The sequence below is a fragment of the Petaurus breviceps genome, unplaced genomic scaffold, assembly GCF_028583685.1.
Source record: "Petaurus breviceps papuanus isolate PSGF00001 unplaced genomic scaffold, PetGlider_PUasm1.0 156, whole genome shotgun sequence".
Classification (NCBI taxonomy): Eukaryota; Metazoa; Chordata; class Mammalia; order Diprotodontia; family Petauridae; genus Petaurus; species Petaurus breviceps.
The window spans coordinates 8,586,076-8,611,381 of record NW_027185720.1 but is presented as its reverse complement, the minus strand read 5'-3'; the positions used below and the strand labels follow the sequence as shown (position 1 = coordinate 8,611,381).

Below are 25,306 nucleotides of genomic sequence, written 5' to 3'. Positions count from 1 at the left end.
GGGGGGGGGCGCCTCTCGCTGACTTCACTGCAGGAGGGAGAAAGCTGAGCTAATGTGGGACCAACCATCTCAAGTTCCTGACCCTTACACCCGCCTCCGTCGCTTAGCAACCGCGGTTCGATGACTCGGCGCTCGATTCTTCCATGCTGAGTCCCTTGCTGCACGCCACTCTCCCCAGGGGCCCTTCGGTGCGCACGCGCAGAAAGCGGTTGGGGGGGGCGGTAGAGCAGAACGGCAGTTTGGGGGGGGGGGAAAATACGGGAGGGGGATAGCGGCGTGCTCATCAGGAGGGGGGGGAGGGAGGGGGGGGGGGAAGAGGCGCTTGGCGGGTGCGGCCCAAGGGGGCAGTGGAGGTGGGGGGGAGGGGCCTTGGGAGCTGGCGGTGTTGGGCTTGCAGGGGGGAGGGGAGGTGCCAGGTTTGGCGGGTTGGGGGAGGGGCGGTGCCTGGTGCGCGTGCGCGCGCAGGCGGGAAGGGGATTGTGGTGAGGAGGCGGGGTTTTTACCAGCGGTCCGCCGCCGGGGAACAAAGCGGAACTGGCGCTCTCGCTCCTCCTTTGCCGCTCTTGCGCGTGCGCGGCTGATGGGCCGGGCACAGGGAGGAGCCGCCGCTGCAGCGGAGCGTTGGCAGTGCGCGCGTCCTCGCTGCGCATGCGTCCCCGCGGCCCCTCCTCCGGCGGGGGCCGGAGGATGCGGGACCAAAGTTAGCACGGAAAAAAAAAGAGAGAAGAGGTGTGTCCAGGGGAGGGGCGGGGGTCGGCGGGGGCGTGGTCGGCGCCGCTCAGCCAGCTCCCTTCTCTCTCCTGCAGGATCCGGCCCCAGGCTCCCCCACGGAGGCCGGGGATGCGCTGCCGGGGGCCCCCGGAAGACTGAGCGTCCCCTCCCTCGCGGGGCGGGAGGGCCGGAGCCCCCGAGGGCAGCACCGAGGGTCCCGGCGCCCTGAGCCTTCCTCCCGCCCTCCGCGCTAACACCTGGCGCCGAGCCGATGCATCCCAGGTGAGCCCGGGACCCGCCCCCAGCGGGCCCCCCGAGGGTGCGGGCAGTGCGGGGGGTCGGGGCTCCGCTCGTGCCCCCGGGGAGCCCCCGCCGCGCGCGCCCCGCCTTTCTCGCCTCCACCCCCCGCGGCACGCCTTCTCTTCCCCTTAGTTTTCCCTCCACGGGACACTTTTCTGGCTGAATCGCGCTCTCGGGGGCTCCCATCCTGCCTTGTGGTCCCTGTCCCCGGCCTCCCTGCCCGCCGTGCCCGGCTGGCCTCGGTGCGCAGTGCGCGGACGGGCCGCCCCGGCCCCAGCTGGCCGGAGCGGACCGCGGGCCCGCGGTGTCGGCGCCGCTGAGCACCCCCGGCTCGGGGTGGGTCTGCTTGTCGGCTGTGCTGGACTGCAGCGAGAGTCCGGGGCTCGAGGGGAGGCAGCGCTGGGCTCAGGTGCTGTGCGTCATGGCCAGGTGTGTGTCTCTGGACAAGTTACGAGCCTCTCTGTGCCTCAGTTTCCTTTTCCGGGTCCCTTTCCGCTCCACGTCCATCTTCCTATGATACAAGTAAAGGTTGGCATCGGGAAGGATTCTTTTGGGCCAGACCTCCTACATCCGCCGGTCTGAATTCCCCAGCGCAGATAGGCATCTGCCAGGTGTACAGCCAGGAGGTGTCAGAGGAGGGACTTGAATCCAGGTCTTTGTGATTCTGAGGCTCACTCTCTCCTAGGTAACTGTTGCCTCTCGGGGGAGGACAGAGCAAATGTTTCATCCACAGATGTGCTTATTTAAAACTATCTTTTATTTTGCCAAGTAGGCAGTGATGAATTCAGCCATTTGTGAAGGGAAGGGGACAGGTTTGAGAGCTAGCCTCCCTGCTCATGCACACCTGTCAGGATCAGAAGCAGCTCCTGTGGCAGGGGAAGGGAGAGGAGAGAAGTATCTGAGGTCATGGTGATACTCGGCCTCTATCACGCCTTCTACCTGAGGCGGCCACAGAACAGCTCTTTGGGCTGGGTTAGGATCGAGAGGTGGACTAGATGAGAACATGAGATGAATTCCTCATTTCACAGATGAAAACACCAGGGCACTTCTGTGTGTGAAGTCCTCACTGCCCTTGGTTTCTGGCTGCCCAAGAAACGTGGTCCCATTTTGGTGAGTCACTCCCAAACAGCATCTGCTGAGCCCTTCCTGCCTCCCTATTAAGGAGGCCACTGCCCATTTTACTTCTCTTGCCATAAGGCTGGCTCTCTTGGTCAGTCAACTTCTCCTTCAGGAATGGGTTTTCATGAGGAGTTGGAGCTGGGGGCTTTTACCAGATGTGGTCGTGCTGGCAGAGAGGCCGCAGCCATATTTACAACAGGAGCCCTAATTGCGTTTGAGTTCTGTTGGATTTCTTGTAGTGTTGCTGATGTTATGTCCTCCAGAGAAAGCTTGACAGTGAAAAAATGATGTGAATGGTGTCTTTAAACTCACAGAATCCCCAGCCTTACCTTTTAAAAAAGTGGATGTTTTGCCTGGAGAGAATTTTGTCTCCTAGCCCAGGACACATTGTAGCAGGGGAGCTGTCCAGTACAGCTCAACGATGCCGTCATTGCCATAGCACCTACTGTGTGCCAGACACTGAGTCTTGTGCTCAGCTCGAAGGGTGATGATCCAGATATGATGAGCACATGGTCTCTGGTCTCACAGAACCTGTCGTCTAAGGATGGGGCTGTATTACATACACCAAGAAAGAGAATACGAAGTGGAATGTGATCAGGATCCTATTTGAGGTCCTCAGGAAAAAAAAGTCATTTCTGACCAGGGCATAGGGAGGAGGCAGCATTGGAGCTCAGTGTGGAAGGACGAATGAGATTTTAGAAGGCAGGAGTGGGATGGGTGGGAAACGGCATGATCAGGGCTGGAAATAAGTGGTATGAAGGGGATAGGGAAAATATGGGACAGGTAGAAGGGTGTTCCGTGTTACTGAAGTATGTGGTAATAGTGGGGAATGGTTAGTGCAGCATGAGAGGAAACTGCAGAGACATGGTGGCCTCAGATGGTGGAGTCCCTTGAACACCACATTGAGTAGAGAGTATTGGTTTAATTCAGGAGGCGGTTAGAAGACATTGGAGGTTTTAATGTAGAGGAGTGGTCTCTAAGATGTGTACTTGAGGAGGATTCATCTTGCCTCAGGGCTAGGTTCCATAGGGAAGGCAAAGGAGACCAGATCTGAAGTTCTTGAAGTCTTCTCAGTGAGGCGTAGATGGCACTTGGATTAGGACAGTGACCTGGGAATGGAGATGGAAGGAGGGGTGTCAGTCTGTTTTGGACATAGGGTAGATCGGATTGGTACTTGGTAGGATGGGGAAGAACCAGAGGTAATGTGGAGATGGGTTCAGTGGTAGACCTGGACCTTAACATTAGGAGATCAGGAGTTGTGTGTTGTTGTGGGGGGGGGACAAATTCGTTTTTGTCCGTGTCAGGTTTGAAGTTGATTCAAATAGGACATTCAGTATTAACTGCCCAGTAGGTATTGGGAAGTATAGATCTCAGGAAGCCCTGGACTTTGCTGCCTTTCCATTAGCGGGGATAGTGTTTGCACTGATTTATACACAGTTTGTTGCCTGGTCCAAGGATACACATTGATTTTTTTTTAATATTTTTGCATTTTTTTCTCATGGAAATAAAAATGTTTAACATTTTTTTTTTTTTTTTAATTCTTAGTTCTAAATTCCCTCCCTCCCCTCTCTTCTCCTTGAGAAGGCAAGGAATTTTATAAAAATTATACATACATAGTCATGTAAAACATTTCCAATATTAGCCGTGTTACAAAAGAGGACACAGACCAAAAATAAAAACCCCAAATAATAAAACAAAATGACAAACAGTCTGCATGCAGGCTCCCATCAGTTCGTTCTCTGGGGCTGGAGAGCGTTTCTCATCCTAAGTCCTTCCGAATTACCTTGGATCGCTGTATTGCTGAGAATAGCGAAGTCGGTCATCGTTGATCAGTGTGCAGCCTTGCTCTTACTGTGCACAGTGTCTTCTGGTCCTGCCCACTTCACTCAGCATCAGTTCATATAAGTCTTTCCAGGTTTTTCTGAAGCATCCTGCTCGTCGCTTATTATAGGGTGGTAATACTCCATCACAGTCATGTACCCTTCCCCACTTGACGGGCATCCTCTCAGTTTCCAGTTCTTGGCCACCACAAAAGGAGCAGCTACAGATATTTTTGTACATCCAGGTCCTTTTCCTTTGATCTCTTTGGGATACAGACCTAGTAGCGCTATTGCTGGGTCAAAGGGCAGCCCCGAGGACAGACATTTCTGACTGGGTGAAGTTTGTGACTTTGGATTGCTATGAAGTTCACTGACCTATGAATGTTTAAACAGTCTCTCTGCCACGGTCTGATTACACCGCTCCTTTCTTTGGCTGCCCCAGGTACTGTGACATGTGTGAAGAGGAGGGCATGTGCCTTCAGAGATAGTTTGTTTACATTAATTTGGCCTGTTGATGTCTAGAGTGAAATCCCCTTCGGGGTTACCTTTCACTCTTGGGCACAGGTTTGGTGTGTGCTTGGATAAGGAGGCGAGATCACGGTGGCTGCCAGTGGCTCAGAGAATCCCTCAGGCTCAGTATCTGCTGCCTGATCTCTTTGGTGCTGATGCTGATGAGGTATTAGTTCCTGATCTGAACTGATAAGTAGTTGATGCTAACCTTTTATTGTTCTTTGATCCACACCCGCACCACTGTTAATGCCAGTGCCATGACTATGAGGAGTGGATGGGCTAGATTGTCCAGGGTCTCCAAGGTCTCTCCCAGAAACATTGAAAACGTTATAATGTTAGAGGAAAGTGCACAGCATTTTTGTCTTTAGATAAGTTACAGTGATGAGGGCACAGCCGTGTCTGACAGAAAGGCCCTGAAAGTGTCATTGACATTCCCTCCCTAGAGTCTCATGACAGCCCTGACAGGCAGCCGTGACAGGTGCTGGTGTCACACCTCCATTTTACAGATGAAAGAGCTGAGGCCCCCAGGGGGCAGTGATGCTCCCATTCAGTGCTCTCTCCTGCTTGATCCAGATCTCAGAGCTGGGTAACTTCTCAACAACTTGAAGGCTCACTGTTTCCTGTGTGATGTTGTTCCACTCTCAATGGGAAAAGCACTGATGCAGACCTTGCAGGCTGGTTTAAAAGCAAGGAGGCTTGGCAGTTTGGTTGTTTATTTTTGTTTTAAACCCATCTGAAAGATTCAGTGGTTTGGCTGAATGCAAAGGCCATTTTCAGAAAGCAGTGGGTACTATCAGTGAAAAGCTGTGGATGATGTTTTTCTCCTTGTCGGGGAGGGCAGCCTGTGAACACTGATTCCAGTGGAGCCGTGTAAGGCACTCCAGCGGAGGACTCCCCATTCCCTGGGCATCAGTGCGTTAGCTGACACACTATCTGTGCTCTTTCCTAGAATGAATGAGATGAACCTGAGTCCTGTGGGGATGGAGCAGCTGGCTTCATCCTCGGTAAGCAATGCCTTGCCAGTCTCAGGAAGTCACCTCGGCCTGGCTGCCTCCCCTACCCACAATGCCATCCCTGCCCCAGGTGAGTGGTGCAGCCCTGCCAGAGGAGCATGTAACTGGGTGATCCCTTGAACCTGTGGGGGTGGGGGAGTGGCATTACACCCTAATAGCCGGGGACCATGGGTGCACTTCCAGGAGGTGGGGCGAGGGGGAGAGGGCTCCTCCTGCCCAGGACAATGGCTCTCTGGCCACAGACCTGGGCTTGGTGTCATTGGGAGGGAAGGCCAGCACTGATGGGGGAGAGCCACCCTCCACCTCTTCTTCCTTCCCAGCCATTCTGTGTCCTTTGTAGTTCCAGACTCTGACTTTCCACTTTCGGTGGAACACATTGGATGTGGGTAAACAGATCTAGTAACTGGAAGATAGAAACTAATATTTTTTTTTAAATCTGCCTAATTTGATAATGAAGGACTTATGGTGTTAAGTTCTCACATTTCTTAGATTTTGAAGGCAGAATTTACTGATGCTTAAAATTCTTAGACACATCATATCAGGACAGGGTCATTGATTTAGAACCTGGTCCAGCTCTCCTTTCACAGATGAGAAGCTGTGGTCTCCAGCGAGGTGAAGTCCTTTGCTCAGAGTCTCACAGGATTTGAACCCACATCCTATGACTGCATTCTTTTTTGCAATGCCGCACTGGCTCCCTTTGACCTCTTTGGTCTCTGCAGAATCTCCTGGAGTCATAGAACATTGGGACCCCAAGCAACCTGGATGTCCTCTAGGGCATCTAGGCAGTCTGAGCCATCCTCTTGAGCCATCTCCTGTCTTCCTGGCCCTGCAAGTCTGTTTTGACCTCCACAGCAGTTTGCGTCTCCATCCCTTCCCACCTAGGCCACCCCCACCCTCGTCCTTACCCACATCAGCATCTCCCCAGATAACAGCTAGCCTTGCAAAATTATCGACAAATCTTATCCTCTTTGGATTTCACAACAGCTCTCTCCATTTCAGAAACTGATCCTTAGCTTTACTAGCTGGATTTCTTTCTCAAAGACCAAGGCTTGAACCCAATTCACTCAGGTTCTTAAGACTGGATAAGTTGAATCAAAAGCCCTTCTATTTTGCAGAAGAAAAGGGAGGCTTAGAGGGTGCTGTCCCTTGGCCGGCGGTGCCCTGCTCTGTATTATCTGTGACAAGGAAGAGAACGAGGGCCCTCCAACCTGGAGGAGCTGCCTCTCTGCTGGACCGGATGGTAGCGCCCCAGTGAGCTCACTCAAGGAGAGGTCTTGGGCGTCAGGGATTTGTGTAACTCCCTCCACTTCCTCGGAAATTTTGTTGTCAACCAGACTCCCCGAGACTGAGTGGAGTGCAGCTCACGTCAGGCACAGAGATAAGGCAGGGATTGTTGGGGGCACGGACTCTGCTCCTGCAGCTTCCAGGTGCTCCCTAGAATGTTCATGGTCAGGGATAGGACCCTTGTGCAGCTCACTCCCCCCTTAAGCCTCCAGCTCCGAGATCCTATTCCAAAACAGTCTTTGATTGAACAGGCTGTGCTGTGTCAAGGTGCTATCTTTGTGCCCAAATGAGAAAATGCACTTACTATCTAAGAAGATCCAGGTTCAAAACCTGCCTCTGACATTCCCCTGTGAGACCATGGGCAAGTCACGTCACTTCCTGGGCCTTGGGTATCCGTTGTGGAATGAGGGGGTTTGGGTTATGTGGTCTCTGAGGCCTTAAAAATGTCAAGTTTTAGTTTAGTATTTTTAATCCCATTGTGTGGTTATTCACCATTTGCTTGTATCTGAATCATCTTTGAATAATTAGCTTATTGGCAATTAAAATCATCAGGATCAGGGGCGGCCAGGTGGCTCAGCAAGTGAGAGCACCGGCTCGTGTTGGAATGACCTGGAGATCAAATCCTGGGCTCCGACGCTCAGCACCACACCCAGAAATAGCTGGCCGTGTAACCTTGAGCAAGTTACTTAACCCTGATTGCTTAAAAAAAAAAAAGAAAGAAAGAAATGAAAAATAAAATCAAATCATCAGGATCATTTTGTCTCTTACTGGTTCTTATATAACAGCATTAAAATGTAAAAAATGTGACGCTAGACCCTGAAGTGAGGCTGGAGTTTGGACCTGGGACAGTGCTTGGTTTCATTATAGCCCTCTTTGTAGGAACCGCTCTGAGGAGGAAAGACCAGGCATTTTTCTTTTTGGAGGGTATTTGGGGTTAAGTGATTTGCCCAAGGTCACATAGCCAGGCGTTTTTCAAAGCAAAACCCCAAGTGGGGTAGTTATTTATTTACTTATGTCTAATGAGGAAGCCTCTCTTGCAGCTGATGGTGAGAGCTGGCCTCCAACCAGGATGGCCTGGGTTTAAGTCCCTCCTGGGGATACATGGAGGCTCAGTGACCCTGGGCAAGTCATGTCACTCCTCACTACCCTGAGGCACTCTCTTGAGACTCTAAAATGGAGAGAAGGCATTGACCTGCTTTAGGAGAGGGTGTTCCTGACAGGTCCAGTTGGTGTCCCTATTTTTAAAAATGTATTTTATTGGTACCTGTGGTCTCTATATCGCAGTCGTTCCCCTGGCCCTCCAGATTGAACCCTACCTTATTTGACAAGAGAAAAATGGTTTTGTCAAAGCATCAAGTAAAAGACCTGACCTGATCACATCTAGAGGGTTCTGTCCCAGGAGTCCCCACCTCTGTCTTAGGTGGGAGGAAGTAGGTTTTGTTATCTTTTCTCCAGGTAGGTGGGATTTTTATTGTTGGAAAGAAAGTTCAGAGAATTTAACCAGTGTTTTCCAAGAAGATATTTGGGAGTTTTAGTTTGCTTTTTAAGGAAACTTTTGTTTTTTCCTTTTTTTTCCACAGGCCTACCAGTTGCAATTCCAAACCTTGGTCCCTCCTTAAGCTCTCTGCCTTCTGCCTTGTCTCTGATGCTCCCAATGGGCATTGGCGATCGGGGAGTGATGTGTGGGATACCGGAGAGGAACTACCCTCTCCCACCCCCGCCATACCCACACCTGGAAAGCAGCTACTTCAGGCACATCCTACCCGGTGAGTTTGTGACTGGAGGCAGGCTCTCTCAGGCAGGGGGAGCCTTTGTCTCTCTGTCTCAGAAAGGCTTCTTATGCTTATGGAAACACCTCTAAAACCTTTTGTTTTATTCAAGGCCTTTCTTTTACAACAGGGGGCTCAGAGACCTCCCTTCCAGGAACCTGTTTTTAAAAAAAATATTTCGATTTCTATATTTCAGTATAATTGTTTTCCTTTGTGATCCTGTGAATCTTATTTAATGCATTTAAAAACTTGATTCTGAGAAGGGAGTGGCCTATAGGCTTCACCAGACTGACTATATGAGGGGCCCAGGACATACCAGTGGTGAAGAATTCCTGGTTTCAGGCAAAGACTATGCATCTTCAAGCATCCAGCCGTGTGCTTTATCCACGTGCAGGCCCGAGGGTCCTGGCAGCAGTTTGGGGGAGCAGCACCCTGCTGAGCCTTTCCGCCTCACTCCTACTCCAGTGCTGGCCTCAGCTGGTCCTATAATTTGGGAATATTTTCTGCCAGATCCCCAGGCAGCTGTGGGGTGGGGATGGGGGGCTTTCAGGGAGGCCGAGGGAGGCCTGGCTGCTTGTGAGTGTCAAGATGTCCTCCTCTGGATCTTCCTCATCCCCATTGGTCAGCCAGCAAGCATCTGCTAAACACAATCTGTGTGAAACCCTGTACTGGAAGCTGGTCTGCTGCTTGAGGGTCTCTCCCTTCAGAGCAGAGCCTTTCATCGCAGCCCAGCGTAGAATTGTAAAAATAAAAATACACACCAGGGCCAGCTGGAGGCCAGGGTGTTTAGGTCATTTTCATTCTACTTTAATTCTCCCTTCTCAGCAAAGGATCTCACAGGAACAGACTCCTGTTTATATTTACATTAATCCTTGAAAAAAAGCTTATTTTTATTCAGCTGGAAAAAAACATCCAGACACTCTGTAGGGAAAATTGTAGCCTGTGTACTTCTATACGTACAGCCACTGCTCAGGTGCCATGTGGAGAACCTTCGTGTGCCTGCAGCCCACCGGTCTCTCACTTCTTCTCTCTTTCCTTCATCAGGCATCTTATCTTATTTGGCTGACAGACCTCCTCCTCAGTACATCCACCCCAACTCCATCAGTGTGGACAACAACCCCGCGCTGGCTGTCTCCAATAACCCTGCGGCACTAGACCCGTATCAGCCTGGTGGTAGCGTGGGCTTGGAGCCAGGGATCGTCCCTATGGATTCCCGTGCAGTCAGTGCCCACGGGGCCCAGAGCCTCCATCCCGGGGATGGCCATGAGGTGGCGCTGGACACCGCCATCACCATGGAGAGCGTCTCTAGGGTGACCAGCCCCATCTCCACGGACGGCATGGCGGCTGAGGAGCTGACGATGGAGGGCGTTGCAGGCGATCACTCACAGATGCCAAATGGTTCCAGAAGCCACGAACCTTTATCTGTGGACTCGGTTGGTAACAATTTGGCAGCAGACACTGTGGGACACGGGGGTGTGATCCCTCTTCATGGGAATGGCCTGGAGCTCCCTGTGGTCATGGAGACTGACCACATAGCGGGACGAGTCAGCGGAATGCCTGACAGCGCCCTCAGTGACTCCATTCACACTGTGGCCATGAGCACCAATTCTGTAAGCGTGGCCCTCTCTACCTCGCACAGCCTTGCCTCCCTGGAGTCTGTTTCCCTGCATGAAGTGGGCCTCAGCCTCGAACCTGTGGCTGTGTCCTCCATTACCCCAGAGGTCGCTATGGGGTCAGGCCATGTAGATGTGACTTCAGACAACCTCTCCTTTGTGCCGCCATCCCTGCAGATGGAAGACTCCAATTCCAACAAGGAGAATATGGCGACCTTGTTTACCATCTGTGAGTGTGCCCAATGGGGATGGGGGTAACAGTGGCATCAGCACACCCACCATCTTTAGCAGACAGCCCAGCTTGGAGGTAGAGTTCAGACTGGCTTTTGTGTTAAAGTAATGCCCCCCACCTCCTTTTCAAAGTGGCTTAGATATCACTTAACATGTTTCATTTATCCTAAGAATTTCTTCCTAAAGTAAGTATGTGAAATGGCAGTCTACCCTTTTTACACAGAAGCCAAGACCTAGACAGTTTCCCATAAATTCCAGGAGCACATCTCAGGACCCACAGCCCCTGTGTGAGGTCACATTGCTTTTTAGCACAAAATAATCGCAGTTCTTTGTACTATAAAGCTTTAGTAAGAAGAAATGTATGCTTGAGAAGGCTGCTAATAGAATCTCCTGCAGAAAAGCACAGGCTTTCCCTCTAGAGCCTTCAGAGGGGACCATGGTGTCCCCGTTCAGTGGCCGTGCCCCTGAGGAGCCAGCCAGGCAACATCAGGAGCATGATTAAGAGAAGGAAAAGGACCAAGGAAAAGCCATCACTTTGATGGCAAAACTCCTAGAAAGTGTCTAGCACGGGAGGGGGGACCTATAGCCTTGATGTTACATGTGGCTTCTGGATCCTTACGTGTAGCCTTCTGACTTGTCAGGCCACAGGCCCCACCCCTCAAGTCTGATGGCTGTTTGGCATGGGGCTGGGGGCCATATTTTAACTTTAGAGGAACTGAGGCCCGTGAAAGTATCACACACAGGCTTGTCTTGATGTAAGAGGAGAAAGGACACCATCCATTTACTTATACCAAGTTCGCTTGGTCTTTTCTGAGTAGGCGGGCTCAGCCTCAGGCTGGGAAATATTTTTAAATTCTACACTCAGAATCCTGTTTGAGAAGAGGGCTTGGCTCCCATGATTTCAGTGCCACTGATTCCCACAGGCCCCTAGACTGTTGGAAGGGACCTGAGAGGCCATTGAGGCCACATAGTCTGAGGAAAGAGGCCCCCCATTTTACAGATGAGATAACTGAGACCAGCAGAGGTGAAGTGACTTGCCCATGGTCACTCCCTTTGTGAGGGTCTGAAGTAGAATGTGAACTCAGGACTCCCTGATTCCAGGTTCTAGGGAGAAACAGCTGAGTTGGAATGTAAAGAAGCAGGTGTGAAGAAGGACCCTCCTTGGCCAATGAGGCAGCTTGAGAAAGACCAGAGGAGCCCTGGCTACCTTCAAATGGGGGGGGGGGGGGAGATAAGCATTTATAGAGCCCCTGCTGGGTGCCAGACAATGGGCTCAGCACCTTACGTTCATTTTCTCATTTGATCCTCACTACAACGCTGGGGGGGATGAGGCAGAATCAAAGTAACTTGCTCAGGGTCCCACAGTCACTGAGTGTTGGGAGCTGGATTTGAACTGAGGTCTTCCTGACTTCCTGACTCCAGTGCTTTGAGGTGGATGGAGTTCTGAGTTTGAAGTCAGGGAGACCCAAGTTCAATTGCTGCCGTTGACATTTAGGCTGTATGGCCCTAGAGAAACCACTTTAGTTCTCTGCCTCAATTTTCTCTTCTGCAAAATGGGGATAATCTTACATTAGTAAAATAGCATTTTATTGTTATGAAGAGCTGTGTTATTATATACAGCTAGGTCCTGATTAGTGTGACTGATAAGTCCCTGCGTGTTTCATTAAACTGGAACCAATCACCATATTTTACAAAATTATAACTTCAGATAGTATGAAGTCACATACATGCCTCCTTCAGGAGACACCTTAGCCGTGCGAATTGGGACCTGGCTGTGAGTACTTTGTGAACTGTAAATCCCTATAGAAACACTGGCTATCACCATAAAGATTACCATCACCTGAAGCATTGGATGGCAGAGTTTTAACCTGAAGTCCATCCAAAGAACCTGGCTCCTACTTTGTTGATACTGGAACAAAGGCTAGACATGGCTCTGTAGACACCGAGGCAGTCAGACCGACGTGGGTTGGTCTTGCCAACCGATTCCAGGAAGACTGTGCAGTGTCAAGGTCCAGAGGATGTGTCCAAGGGCACATTGGGGGAAATGAGAAGTGACAGGATTAGGAAAGCTGCCCTCGAGGAGGGACTCCTGGCTGGGTCTTAGGTAGGGGATTGCAATCAGCAGGTTAGGGTGAGGGACATATAGGCTGATAATGGGGGTGATGTAGTCCAGTTTGGCTCAAACATACACCAGTGCAGGGGTGTAGAATGAAATAAGCAGAGCTAGGTGGTAGAGAGCCTTCCATGATGGCATAGATGAGCTTGCACTTTATTCAGTAGGCAGGAGGGACCCACTAAAGGGACTAGGGGGAGGGTGATCCCAATGCATATAGTCAATCAGATATTTGATTAACAGCATGGGAGAAAGGATGAGCATTTATTAAAATGTCACCCCCTCCCACCCACCGTCCGGCTACCCGAATGAAGCCACATTTTCTTCATGTATCTCATCCACAACAACGTATTGTGACAGATAGTATGCAGAAACAGATAGGAGAATCTACCTGTCTTTTGTTAAACTATATGTTAAAGAGATTTGCAGAAGAATATAAAACTGGACCATTCTCCTCATGAATTTTTATTTTGGAAAATAGTTACTTTTTATAAAAATATGTTATTTAAGTTAACATGTAATGTGTATATCATCATCATCATCCCTCTTGGAGGCATTTGGGGTTAAATGACTTGCCCAGGGTCACAAGCTAGTAAGTGTCTGAGGCTGGATTTGAACTCAGGTCCCCATGACTCCAAGGCTGGTGCTCTATCCACTCTGCCACCTAACTGTCCCTTATCATCATCATCATCATCATTTTAAAGGAATGAATTTTTTAAAAGTTTATCTTTTTTGATTTCTAACATGGTAGCTATTGATATAATCTATGTTTAAGAAAAACTCAAGATCCTCAGTTTCCATCTTTTATTTATTTTAACATTCTAAGAATGCTTTTACTACATGTTTTCTTAAATACGTGTAAAGACAAATTTTAACATTTCTTTTAAAAATTATTTTTGACTTCCAAAATCCCTTCTTTGCTCTCCTTCCCCCTCCCTAAGGCCAGCACTTTGATATAGATTATTCATGTGCAGTCATGTAAAACATTTCCATATTAGCCATGTTACAAAAAAGAACACAGACAAAAAAAACCACCTAATTAAAATAAAGTTTGAGAAGTATGCTTTCATTTGCATTCATACTCCATGAGTTCTTTCTCTAGAGGTGGATAGCATTTTCATCAAGTCCTTTCAGAATTGTCTTAGATCATTGTATTGCTGAGAATAGCTAAATCATCCACAGTGGAACATTGTACAATATTGCTATTACTGAGTACAGTGTTCTCCTGGTTCTGGCTAATTCACTTTGTATCAGTTTGTGTAAGTCTTCCCAGGTTTTCACTTGACCAACAATGCATTAGTGGCCCAATTTTTCCATTTCCTTCCGACTTGTTTTCTTCCTTTTCTGTCATATTAGCCTATTTGATAGGTACTTCAGGGTTGTTTTCATTTGCATTTCTCTAAACAATAATGATTTAGAGTACTTCTTCACATGCCTGCAGATAGCTTTTATTTCTTCTGAAAACTGCCTATTCTAGTACTTTGACCATTTGCCAATTGGGGAAATGACTCATTTTCATAAAATTGACTTCGTTCTCTATACATTTGAAAAATGAAACCTTTGGCAGACAAGCTTACTATAAAAAGATATTTCCTGCTTTCCTTCTAATCTTGGCTGCATTGGTTTTGTTTGTGCAAGCACTTTTTAATTGAACGTGTTCAGAATTCTCCATCTTACATCTCATGATCCTCTCTCTTGTTTGGTCATACTCTTATTCCTTAGATATGACAGGTAAAGTATTCTGTGCTCCCCTAAGTTGTTTACAATGTCGTCCTTTATTTCTAAAGCATGTACCTATTTTGACTGTATCTTGATATATGGTGTAAGATGTTAATCTATACCTAGTTTCTGCCAAGCTGCTTTCCAATTTTCCTAGCTGTTTTTGTCAAATAGTGAATTCTTTTCCTGAGATCTTCGATCTTTGGGTTTATCGAACATTAGATTACAATTTGTCATTTACCACTGTGTCTCGTAATACCTAATCCACTATGTTGTTTCTTAGCCAGTACCAGACTGTTTTGATTATTACCACATTGTAATACAGTTTTGAGATCTGGTATGGCTAGGCCATCTTCCTTTTCTTTTTTTTTTTCATTGATTCCCTTGATATTCCTGACCTTTTGTTCTTCCAGATGAATTTTGTTACCACTTTTTCTCACTCTATAAAATAATTTTTTTGGTAGTTAGATTGGTATGACCCCCAACAAGAGACTTGTCTGTTGAATTAGAAGGAAATGTAAGATCTTGTCAGGTCCTGGAGAAGAATATGCTACGGTTGCATGGATTGGGGGTATGAAGTCTTGATTGCAGTAATTGTGACACGACCCATGTTTGTACTCAGCTCAGATTTTATGAAAGTAAATAAAAGGCAGGCACAAGTCTCACTAAGTTCCAGGATCCATTTGGGTTTTGTTAAAATTATCTTGTCTTTTCTATCTCCAGGGTGCACACTTTGTGACCGAGCCTACCCCTCAGATTGCCCTGACCATGGACCTGTGACCTTTGTTCCAGACAGCCCAATAGAGAGCCGAGCCAGGCTGTCTCTCCCGAAGCAGCTCGTCCTCCGCCAGTCTCTCATGGTGGCAGATGTAGGTAAGAGCCATAAAACCCACAGCATGCCACCTGCCTGCCCCCTCCCTTGCTGCTGCTAAGTTGTAAGGATGGGAGCTGCAGGGAGATTACAGGAGTCCAGGAGGAATATTTATGGGATTTAGGGATGGTGGAAGTAGCTGTTAAGTGTAAATCAGGTTTAAGTCATTATGAGAAAACTCACTTTCTCGGAGAACCATCTCATACACTGGGAGGAGAGAACTCTGCCCCGTTGGGGTCTTCTTGATTCCCTGCTGAAAGGTCAGGAGCAAGTTTGTCCATCAGGCTGAGCAGTCACAACACCATAAATATCTGTGATCACAAGGAGTGTTTTGTAGATCAGATAAGTTACTGGAGAAGTGCCTTGAGTGCCAGAGAAGAAAGGAGCAGCTGGCTAGAATACATTCACCCCAGTTTCACTTACATCAGGGAGTACAAGACATGTACGCGTCCATAGATTGGGCTCTGAAGTCATCAGCCGCTTTTCAGGCTCTTTCAAAACCTGATAAACTTTCTAGAAAATAACCAATAAACCTAAATTATGCGCTCAAGGAGGTGGAAGCTTCCCTGTTTTCACAGTGATTGGGAGCAGAAGCATTTATAGTGTGACATCCTTAGGTTTTTCTGAACATTTTGAAGAACAGTCAAGTTCCTTGACTCCCAGACTCTAGAGGTCAGTGATGCCTGACCTCTCTTCAGCACCTTGTGAGATCTACTTTATCTCGGTATCACATTTTCCCTATTTGTCAAGAGGCTCCCCGCTGGTGAGACTCGGCACACGTGCCCAGCCCTTCTCTTTCCCCGTACCTTTGGGACCGGCTTTAGACCTGTGATTGTTGGATTCTTCCTGCTGATAGGTGTGTGGACTGGAGAAACTATTCCTGTGCGGACCTGCTTTGGGCCATTGATTGGCCAGCAGAGCCACTCAATGGAAGTAGCAGATTGGACAGACAAGGCAGCTAATCATATCTGGAAGGTTGGTGTCATGTGTCCATATGGGTTTTATGTTGTTTTTAAAAATGTAACTATTGGGGGGCAGCCAGGTGGCACAGTGAGTAAAGCTCCAGCTTCGGAGTCAGGAGGATCCGAGTTCAGTTCCGGCCTCAGACACTTAACACCCACACAAAAAAACTAGCCGTGTAACTTTGGGCAAGTTACTTAACCCCAATTGCCCTCCAAAAGGCAAAAAAAAAAAAAGACCAAAAAAATGTAACTATTGGCACCTCCCTCTCTTCATTGAGGGCCAGCTAGGAGGTACCATGGCGGATAGTGTGCCAGGCCTGGAGTCAGAAGACTCAGCTCCCTGAGTTCAAATCTGGCGTCAGACACTTACTGGCTGTGTGACCCTGGGCAAGTCACTTCACCCTGTTTGCCTCAGTTTCCTCATCTGTAAAATGAGCCAGAGAGGGAAATGACAAATCACTGTAGTAACTGCCAAGAAAACCCCAAATGGGGTCACAGAGAGTCAGACATGATTGAAATGACTGAACTCCAGCCCTTTCTGGAAGAGGTGGGTGACTGTGGCCATTGAGCCTTGCATCTACAGTCAGGCTCAGTCGATTTCTTGTCTAGTTTAGCCGAATTGCTTTTCCCTCTGTCTCCCTTATTTTTTGTTATAAGGGATGCCTCTGTAAGTAGGGAAGAGGGAACTACTTGGAAATGCATGGGATGTAAAAATGAGAGATAATCCATAAAAATTAAGACTTGTTTAAAAAAAATGCATCATATTAAAAGTGGAAGGAAAGTGAAGTGACTAAACACCTCTGTTTATGTAGTTCTCCTACTTAGAACCTTGGGTGGCTTCTTGTATTCTCTTTGCTCCTGGGCCCTCCCTGGCAGCCCAGTGAGTATTACAGCATGAAACCTCGGCAAAGAGATTTGGGAAGTAAACAGCTTTAGCAGCCCCTCTGCGGGGCAGATTTGATTTCAGTTACTGTATTGGTCAGAATCTAGGCAGTCACCCAAAAACAAGATGGGGTTTTTTTTTGTTGTTGTTCAAAATGAAAAGCTTATATTGATAAGTATCATTCTGCACCATGAGCTTGTTTTGGAGTCAATGAATACCCCATGCATGCAGGACCTGAATAGGCTTTTCACAGATGAGGAAGCTTCTGATGCAAACAGGGTCACTCTGACTTGCCTTCTCTAGTGGCCTTTCTGACCCCTGCAAACCCTGCCCTGAGATTCCCCTGCCTCCTGCCTCTTTCCCTGGCCTGCTTTTCACCCACTGACAATGAACTTCACGCTGTTGCCGGTGCTGAGAACAGCAGCCCCAGCACTGTCTCTTTACAAGTGGACAGTAGAAGCCAAATAAGGGAAAAAGGAGGAGTCTTTGCAGAGAGGTATTCCTGGGGATCTCGTTCATCACTGTCCCTTGCAGTTCTCTACAAGCCTCATGGAAGGGAGAGAGAGCAGATGGGCTTGACAGTGAGTTCCCTGTGTTAGAGGATCTCATGACACGATGATGCAGTCAGTCCCTGGGAGCGTGCTTGCAGGAAGGGCTCCTCTCCCAGCATCAAGGATGTCTAGCTCAGGGTCTCCCAGAGTGTGCATGCATGCGTGCGTGCATATATGTGTATGTGTGTCTGTGTCTGTGTACACACACACACACACACACACACACACACGTCAATGGAAGGGCAGCAGCTGCTGCTTCTGGGGAGCTGGGCTAGGCTGGGGCTGGGCCTGCACTCCCAAAGGACATTGCTGGCCACTGTTGATGGGGTGGAAAAGCGGAGCCTGAGTTTGTAACTGTGCACTCCTGTGGCAGTGCCGGCTGGAATCAGCCAGTTGTGTTCCTCTCATTTTTGCTGAGGATCTTCCCTCTTCCTAGCTCGTGAGATTATCTGATGGGAAGATCCGAAAGCCCCATAGTTCTGACAAGATAGCCACATGGGTGCCCAGGGTTTGTCCCTCCATTCAGACACTGGGCCAGGCCTGTCCTGGTGAAGCTTCCAGGGCTAGATTTGGTGTGCCCAGTGGGGTCAGCTGGGCAGCAGGCACTGAGGTTTGCATCCTTGTGTTCCAGGTGCTCAGGATGCCACTGGGTCCTTGAGCAGCCCTAGTCAGTGATGATCCATCCTGTCCATAACCACTTCTCCCTTTTTTTTGCCTTCTGTTGGCAGATGTACCACAATGGTGTCCTTGAGTTTTGCATCATTACAACGGATGAAAATGAGTGTAACTGGATGATGTTTGTGCGCAAAGCCAGGTGAGATGACCGTTGGCGTGAGGAGCACCTGGCCTCCCGAGGCCGGCAGGATGCACATCCTCACTTCTCACATGAGGAGACAGGATTTGAGGGGAGGTGATAAGCCTGTGCCTCCCGACTCCTCCTCTTCCATTATGCTGTCTGACCTGAGTAGTAGTGTTAGGGGAAATCCACAGAAAGGTCTAGGTTCACACCTGCTTCCAGACAAAGGAGCTACTTTTAAGGTTTTTTAAACTGACCACAAAATGTGTAGCTAGTAAGAATAATGCTGAGGCAGTGACATGTCTCCTTATAGTAATATGGTCTCACTGGCACCTCAGCAAGAAGCCAGGACATGAGCATGATCAGTTTATTAGGTAGGCTAGCAGTAACCAATAAACTGGGTCATTGGCCTCTCTGGATGACCAGGGACCCTGAGCAAGGGCCGACAGGGTCTTTTAAACCTAGGTGTGTCTTCCTTCTGATTGGCCTGACTGTACATCATTGGGACCTCCCCCTGGCAAAGGTAAGACAGCCCCCGTTGATAGGTGGGTTGGCCTTCAGGTGTGGGTGTTCACACCCTTCTCTGGCAATTAAGCAATGTTAATTATTAGCTGGGCACCAACTGCCCATAGTAATGTGGGCCAGAAAATCAGAACCGTCCCACATGGGATCTCCTTGGTTTTGTCTTCCTTGTGGAGAACAAGTCACCCCTAGTTTCACCAGGGAGGCAGAAGGACAGGAGACTGGTTCCCTTGGGAGGAGCCCAGGCCAAGCTGGTTTCTCTGTTTCCTGGTAAACAGGAGCAAGGGTCCCACTTGGGAGGGGCCCAGTTACTTGGGGCACACCCTTTCGGAACTGTGCATGATCTGGACTGAGAAGTGGAGTCTGACAGAAAGGGGAAAAGGATGGATTTCAGGTTAATATGATACAGCATAATACTTATTTTCCCCAGATCTTAGTGTGAGCTGTTGCTTAAATTCATTTGTTAACCTAAACATAATTCCCTTGAGCTGTGAACAACGTATCTTAATTTATTGAGTTAGTAAAAAAAAAAAAACCTCATAATTGTCTTAGAGTATATTTTTATAAGTGGCAATGTTACAAAATCTCAGGATTGAGAGTTGGCAGGGACCCTTACCCCTGCCCCACCATCCTGTCTCTGTCTGAAGACTCCTGGGGGTGTGATGTCTTCAACTTAGACCCATCGCTTATGTTTCCACCCTTGGGTCAGAAAGAACAGGTGTTATCCCTCCTCTGGGACAGCCCTTCAAGTACTTGCAGAGGGCCCCCATGTGTCCGCCCCCCTCCCCTGGAGTCTTCTCTTGGCCCCAGACCTGTCCATTCCTTCAGCTGATCTTCACACGACGTAGACTCAGGGCCCTTCTTCACTGTGCTGGTTGCCCTCCTCTGCACACCTGCTGCTTTTCCATGTCCTTAAACTGGTGCCCACACCTCAGCACAGCGCTCTAGATGGGTATGATGACAACAAGGCCTGGACGGTCACCTCCCTCTTCCTGGAAGCGGTCCCCAGGATTGTGTTGGCTTTTTGGTCTCCATAGCTTACTGCGTACCATTCAGCAGTACCCCTAACACCCTCAGATCTTTTTCAGAACTCTTGTCTAAGCGTCTTGTACTTATGGATTTAGTTTTCTTCAACTCAAGGGCAAGACTTTATATTTATAACTGTTTAATTTCATCTTGCTCAATTTGTCCCGTGGCTTTTCAAGACCTTTTTGAATGCTGAGTCATTCACTCCATTTGCTGCTATCTAAGCCTTTCTCTGAGTCATTGATAAAAATGTTACCCAGACCAGGGTGTAGGCCAAGCCCTGGAGCACTCCACTGGAGACCTTCATCATTTGCCACTCGCCATTCCTGATTGACCACTTCTTAACCCATTTAAATGGTATCATCCTCTAATCCATCTCTGTCCCCAGGTGCTAAGTTAAAAGCTTTGCCAGGGCCCCTGTGTCCCATTTCTGGAGCATTCCCCTCATCTACTCTGGGCCAGCCCTCCAGGCAGAAAAAGGCGCCAGCGGTAGCCAGGCAGGCCCCTTTCTGGGGCAGCAGGGCTTAAGGTTTATTAAGCTTTAAGGTTGTTTCTCATTAGAACACCCTAGGAATCAGAGTTGGTGGGCTGCCCAACCTGTTCTCTGCCTTTTTTTTTTGAAAATCCTGACATCAGCCTCTCCAGCCTGGTGTTCACTCCCTCCTTCTCCATGATCTTTCCTGCCCTGGGTTCAGGCTCTTCCTGAACTGGTGGCCCCTCCCATTCCCAGAGTAGCAGCTCTACCCCTCCTGGGCTGCCTTGTTCCTGTGAAAGCCCCGGACTGTCGGTCTCTCCTTGGACGCCCTTCTCTCCTGTTTTGGCTGTTTTCTCTGCCCACCTCAGCTCTGGGAGCTGCGTGCACCCAGAAGCCACCAGGCCACTTCCTTTGCAGCCTGTGACCCCTGTCTCCTCCTCTTTGCCACTTCCCAGCTGATCTCCCTCAAGATCTACTGCACCCTGGGATTATGTCTGCCATCCGGGGGAAGACTTCTTCCTCAGCACAAACAACTCTACGCTTCCAAGAGTCTCTGGGCAGTTCTTAATCCCCAGTCTTAGGACGTTCTTTTCCTTTCTCTTTCTCCCATGTAATAATGTGCTGCTGTCACAGGTGGTGACATGAAACTTGGAGTCCCGTGACCCTGGGACATGTGCGAGTTCCATGGCCCGGCCTGGCATTCTTTTGGTTGATTTTGTTTGTTACAGCTCAGACACTGAGTGTCTCCCCTGAAGCACAGATCTGGTCTGGAAGGAACAACGGGTACCCCCCTTTGGGGGGGTGAGGTTTTTTCTCATTAGAACACCCCCTTTCTCCAGAGACAGGCTGTGTTCAGGGGTCAGCTCAGCCAGGGCAGGGAGCTGGTGTCCCAGGGGGCATCCTTCCTTCTGGGAGGTAAACGCCTCCTGGGATTGTGCTGGGGCCACAGGAGCCGCGTGATGGCTCAGGGCTTTACGCCTCTTAGTGTTGGCTTGTGGCCAGTCACCTGCTCAGAGCGGTGCTCTTGACATCCCTGCATCCCGAGCCTGACCGGCTCTCCAATGTGTGGTGTTACAGGAATCGGGAAGAACAAAATCTGGTTGCTTATCCTCATGATGGGAAAATCTACTTCTGCACCTCCCAGGACATCCCTCCGGAAAGTGAACTGCTTTTTTATTACAGCCGGGATTACGCCCAGCAGATTGGTAAGCCCATGCACAGACTCCTTCTCTTTTGTAAACCGTGAGTATGAAGAATGGGAGAAGCAGAAATAAGCCTCATCATGGACACCGCCAGAGAGGCCTGTTCCCTTTCATTCAGTGAGGATGTCCCTCACTGCCCCAGTGGAAGGGGGCCCTTCACATTGCTGAGATTCTCAGATGGAAGAAAAGGTCAAGCCTGAGCCTCCCGACAGGGCATTCCCTTCCCCAACTAGGAGACAGCGGCAGGGAGATCTTGGAGGTTCGTTTCCAAACGTCCATATATGATTCCATAGACAGTCACCCCATGTAGTGGTGCCCTGCCCTTAGCCCATTGTGGTGACCTTCACAGGACCACAGATGGGCAGCTGGAGGGCCACAGACATTGGGTCTAGTTCCTAATTTTACAGAAGAGGAAACGAGGCCCATGGAGGTGACGGTGCACACACACACACCCAGGGATCCCAGTTCTCAGACTCCAGGCCCACAACCATAGTGGTCTTGCACCCTGCACACATGTAATCTGGTCCTTGGCTCCTGAGGACAGGCTAGCCCTTCCTCTGACCTTGCACCCTGTGTGAGACAGATGGCGTCTGCTCTGAGGTTCTGGTCCAGCCAGGGGCTGGAGCCCCCTGGTGATGCCTGGTTGTGCCAGGCAGGAGGTCACCAAAGTGGGGCCCAGTGCCTCTGGTCAGGCCCTTGTCTAGATGGCTTGGGTGGGGGGAACCCTCCCACCACAGCCTTCTCGTGGTTAGCCCCTCTTTGACTTGCCCCAATATGTAGGTCATGGCTTATGGAGGAGAGACTCCCATGCCAGGAGCATGGCATGGTCTGTCCCGGTCTGTCCGAGGACCTGAGGAAAGCTGGAGGGGTTTTCTTGTCCCAGGGACAGACGGGCAGAGGCCCCTCCGGTGCTGGGGTCAGGGGCACAGATCGGGTCTAACGCTGGCTGGTTTTGCCTGTAGGTGTTCCTGAGCATCCGGACGTGCATGTCTGTAACTGTGGCAAGGAGTGCAGCTCCTACACGGAGTTCAAAGCCCACCTGAGCAGCCACATCCACCACCACCTGCCGAGCCAGGGCCACGGCGGCGGCCACGGGCCCAACCACAGCAAGGAGAGGAAGTGGAAGTGCTCCATGTGTCCGCAGGCCTTCATCTCGCCCTCCAAGCTCCACGTGCACTTCATGGGCCACATGGGCATGAAGCCCCACAAGTGTGACTTCTGTAGCAAGGCTTTCAGCGACCCCAGCAACCTGCGCACGCACCTGAAGATCCACACCGGTGAGGAGGGGAGGCCCGTGGGGTGGAGGGGACTCCGAGGGCAGGGCCCGGGAGGCTCACAGTCTTTTCTTTTGTGCTGCTGTCCAGGCCAGAAGAACTACCGGTGTGCTTTGTGTGACAAGTCCTTCACCCAGAAGGCCCACCTGGAGTCGCACATGGTCATCCATACTGGGGAGAAGAATCTCAAGTGTGATTACTGCGACAAGCTCTTCATGCGGCGGCAGGACCTCAAGCAGCATGTGCTCACCCACACACAGTACGTAGGTCAGGCCAGGGCCCTGGGGAGCCGCCTTCCAGGCCCCGGGGAGCCGCCCTCCAGGCCCTGGACCCTCCCCAGCCTCCGCGCTCTGGGGTCTTTGAGTGCCAGGACTCGCTCCCACTTGTGAGAGCACTCCCATCACACAGCCTGTGAAGGGGGCAGTGACCGGCCCGCAGCGGTGCCGGCCATTGGCCTGGGGGGGAATTCTAGCCCACGTCTCGGCTCTGGGCACAGGGCCCTGCCGCTTCTGCCACACTTCTGGGAGGGCGTGGATGAACGGGGCGGGGTTGGCCCAGGTCACGTCCAAAATCAGGCTTTCTCCTTTGTGCTTCCCCAGAGAGAGGCAGATCAAGTGTCCCAAGTGCGAGAAGCTGTTCTTGAGGACAAATCACTTGAAGAAACATCTCAACTCTCACGAAGGAAAGCGGGATTATGTCTGTGAAAAGTGCTCCAAGGCTTACCTGACCAAGTATCATCTCACACGACACCTGAAGATCTGCAAAGGCCCCATGTCCAGCTCGTCGGCCCAGGAGGAAGAGGACGATGATGATTCGGAGGAGGAAGAGTTAGGGGACCCCGTGGGGGCCGAGGAATGTCGGCTGAGCGGGGCCGTGTATGCCACTGCCGACGACGGCCTCCCCGTGCACAAGTGAGGCTGGACCCAAGTGGTTTAGGGGAGAAGAGGGAAAATCCAGTGCCCACCCCCACCCCGCATTTTTATATATACATGCAGCTTTTTTATTTCTTTCCAGCCAGTGGCCAAAACAGAATTTGAATGAGAATGGGCAGAGCACTTAGGGAAGCCTGTGTCCTTCTTTGCCCGGCCTTGGGAGATGAGCAGACAGCAGGAATAGCGTCAGCCTCCCAGGGCCGTGTCCCAGCAATTCAGAACCTCTGGTTCGAGTGACAACGGATGAGCAAATTAAATTATTGTAGATTCTGTCCCGATGGTTCTCTGCTTCCCCCCCCCCCCCCCCCTCAGAGGTCAGGGCTCACCTTGTAGCTCCCTCTAGTACTGGTTTCCCCCAAAAGGAAGGCTCATAACCTACAGCCCTATCCTTAGCCGTCATGTGGGCATTCAAAGCTACTCTCTCCTTGGGCCCAGACGCACCTGTCATGTCCACTACCAGGGCTCCGGGTGCTGATGGTTTATAGGGGGAGGGGTACAGGAGAGCTGCCCAGGGACCACCAGCTACCTAGAGACCAAGGGACAGAGGCTAGGTAGCCATGGATGAGGGGTGAGAGTGTCTGCCCAGCAGCCCCCACCAAGGGGGTGCTGCCAGGGGTAAAAAGTGGGCACCACTAACAGTCCTCTTAGAGCAGTGAGGTAGTCCCAGGGAGGGCTGCCAGGCAAGAAAAGAGGTATCTGTGACATTCAGATGAGACTCTCAAGCTTTTCCATCAAGACAGCTTTCCCTTCCAAGTGTGGGTAATAGGCTTCCCGGGGAGCCTGACACCAGAGGGGCACATGAGAAATCAGGACATAGTGGTGCCCAGGAAGCAGTCTGGGGCTGCCTGCAGGCCTCTTTTCAGGCCACCAGTGCAGCCCGGGAGGTGCCCTGCACCTGGTGTCTGGGCTCCCCCTTTGGCTGACACTTTCTGGTACCAATCCCCAGTGCAGAGGTCACATCCTCTGGACTGGAAGTGGACGTGATTGGGAAGGTAATGCTGCTATTCTATTTATTGAATGAATATATTTCATTCAAACCTGTACTCTAGGAAAAAATTAAAATCAAAAACATTTTTTAAAGAAAAGGCATATTGTTTGCAAGATGTGTGTGCGTGTTTAAAGCCGAGCTAGGGGAAGGAAGCATCCCATGGGCATCTGGTGGGGTTTTGTCTAGCAGGGCTTTGACTGTCTTCACTGGCCTTCCTCCCATTCCTTGTCCTGGTCCCCAGCTGCTGCCTCTTCTCTTCCTCCTCGGCCTCTGCACCCTCGAGCTTCTCAACATCAAGCAAGATGGCGGAAGCACCAGACTCCAAAGTGCAGGATCCTGTTGTGAGTGAAATTCAGCACAGGGAGACTGAGGCAGGTTTTCTCTTAACAAGATAATTCTTTATTAACAGGTGCTGCCTGCCGTTAGAAAGGGTCATTGGTTTGCCTCAGTTCAGTCAAAGACCAGGAACTGACGATGCAGTTCAGTTTTAGAAGCGTCATACAGTTGGGCGATAAGGTTAGCAGCATCATGGGGGTGAGGGCAGCATGACTGGCGACATTAAAAAAAAGCAGGCATGCCAGGCATGCAGGATCAGGAGCCGTCCTCCCTCCCTCTCTCTTAG

General features: G+C 50.2%; 1 protein-coding gene across 1 annotated transcript; it reads left to right on the top strand.

Moving 5' to 3' along the window:
* Positions 1–662: 662 nt before the first annotated feature.
* PRDM4 (PR/SET domain 4) lies at positions 663–24,781 on the top strand. The gene is made up of 11 exons (XM_069082016.1): positions 663–993; positions 5,410–5,543; positions 8,338–8,523; positions 9,571–10,368; positions 14,926–15,075; positions 15,930–16,048; positions 18,198–18,283; positions 21,366–21,493; positions 22,453–22,767; positions 22,855–23,023; positions 23,364–24,781. The coding sequence occupies exons 1-11, from the start codon at positions 983–985 to the stop codon at positions 23,677–23,679; spliced, it is 2,412 nt and encodes an 803-aa protein (XP_068938117.1). The 5' UTR covers positions 663–982; the 3' UTR covers positions 23,680–24,781.
* The last annotated feature ends 525 nt before the right edge of the window (positions 24,782–25,306 follow it).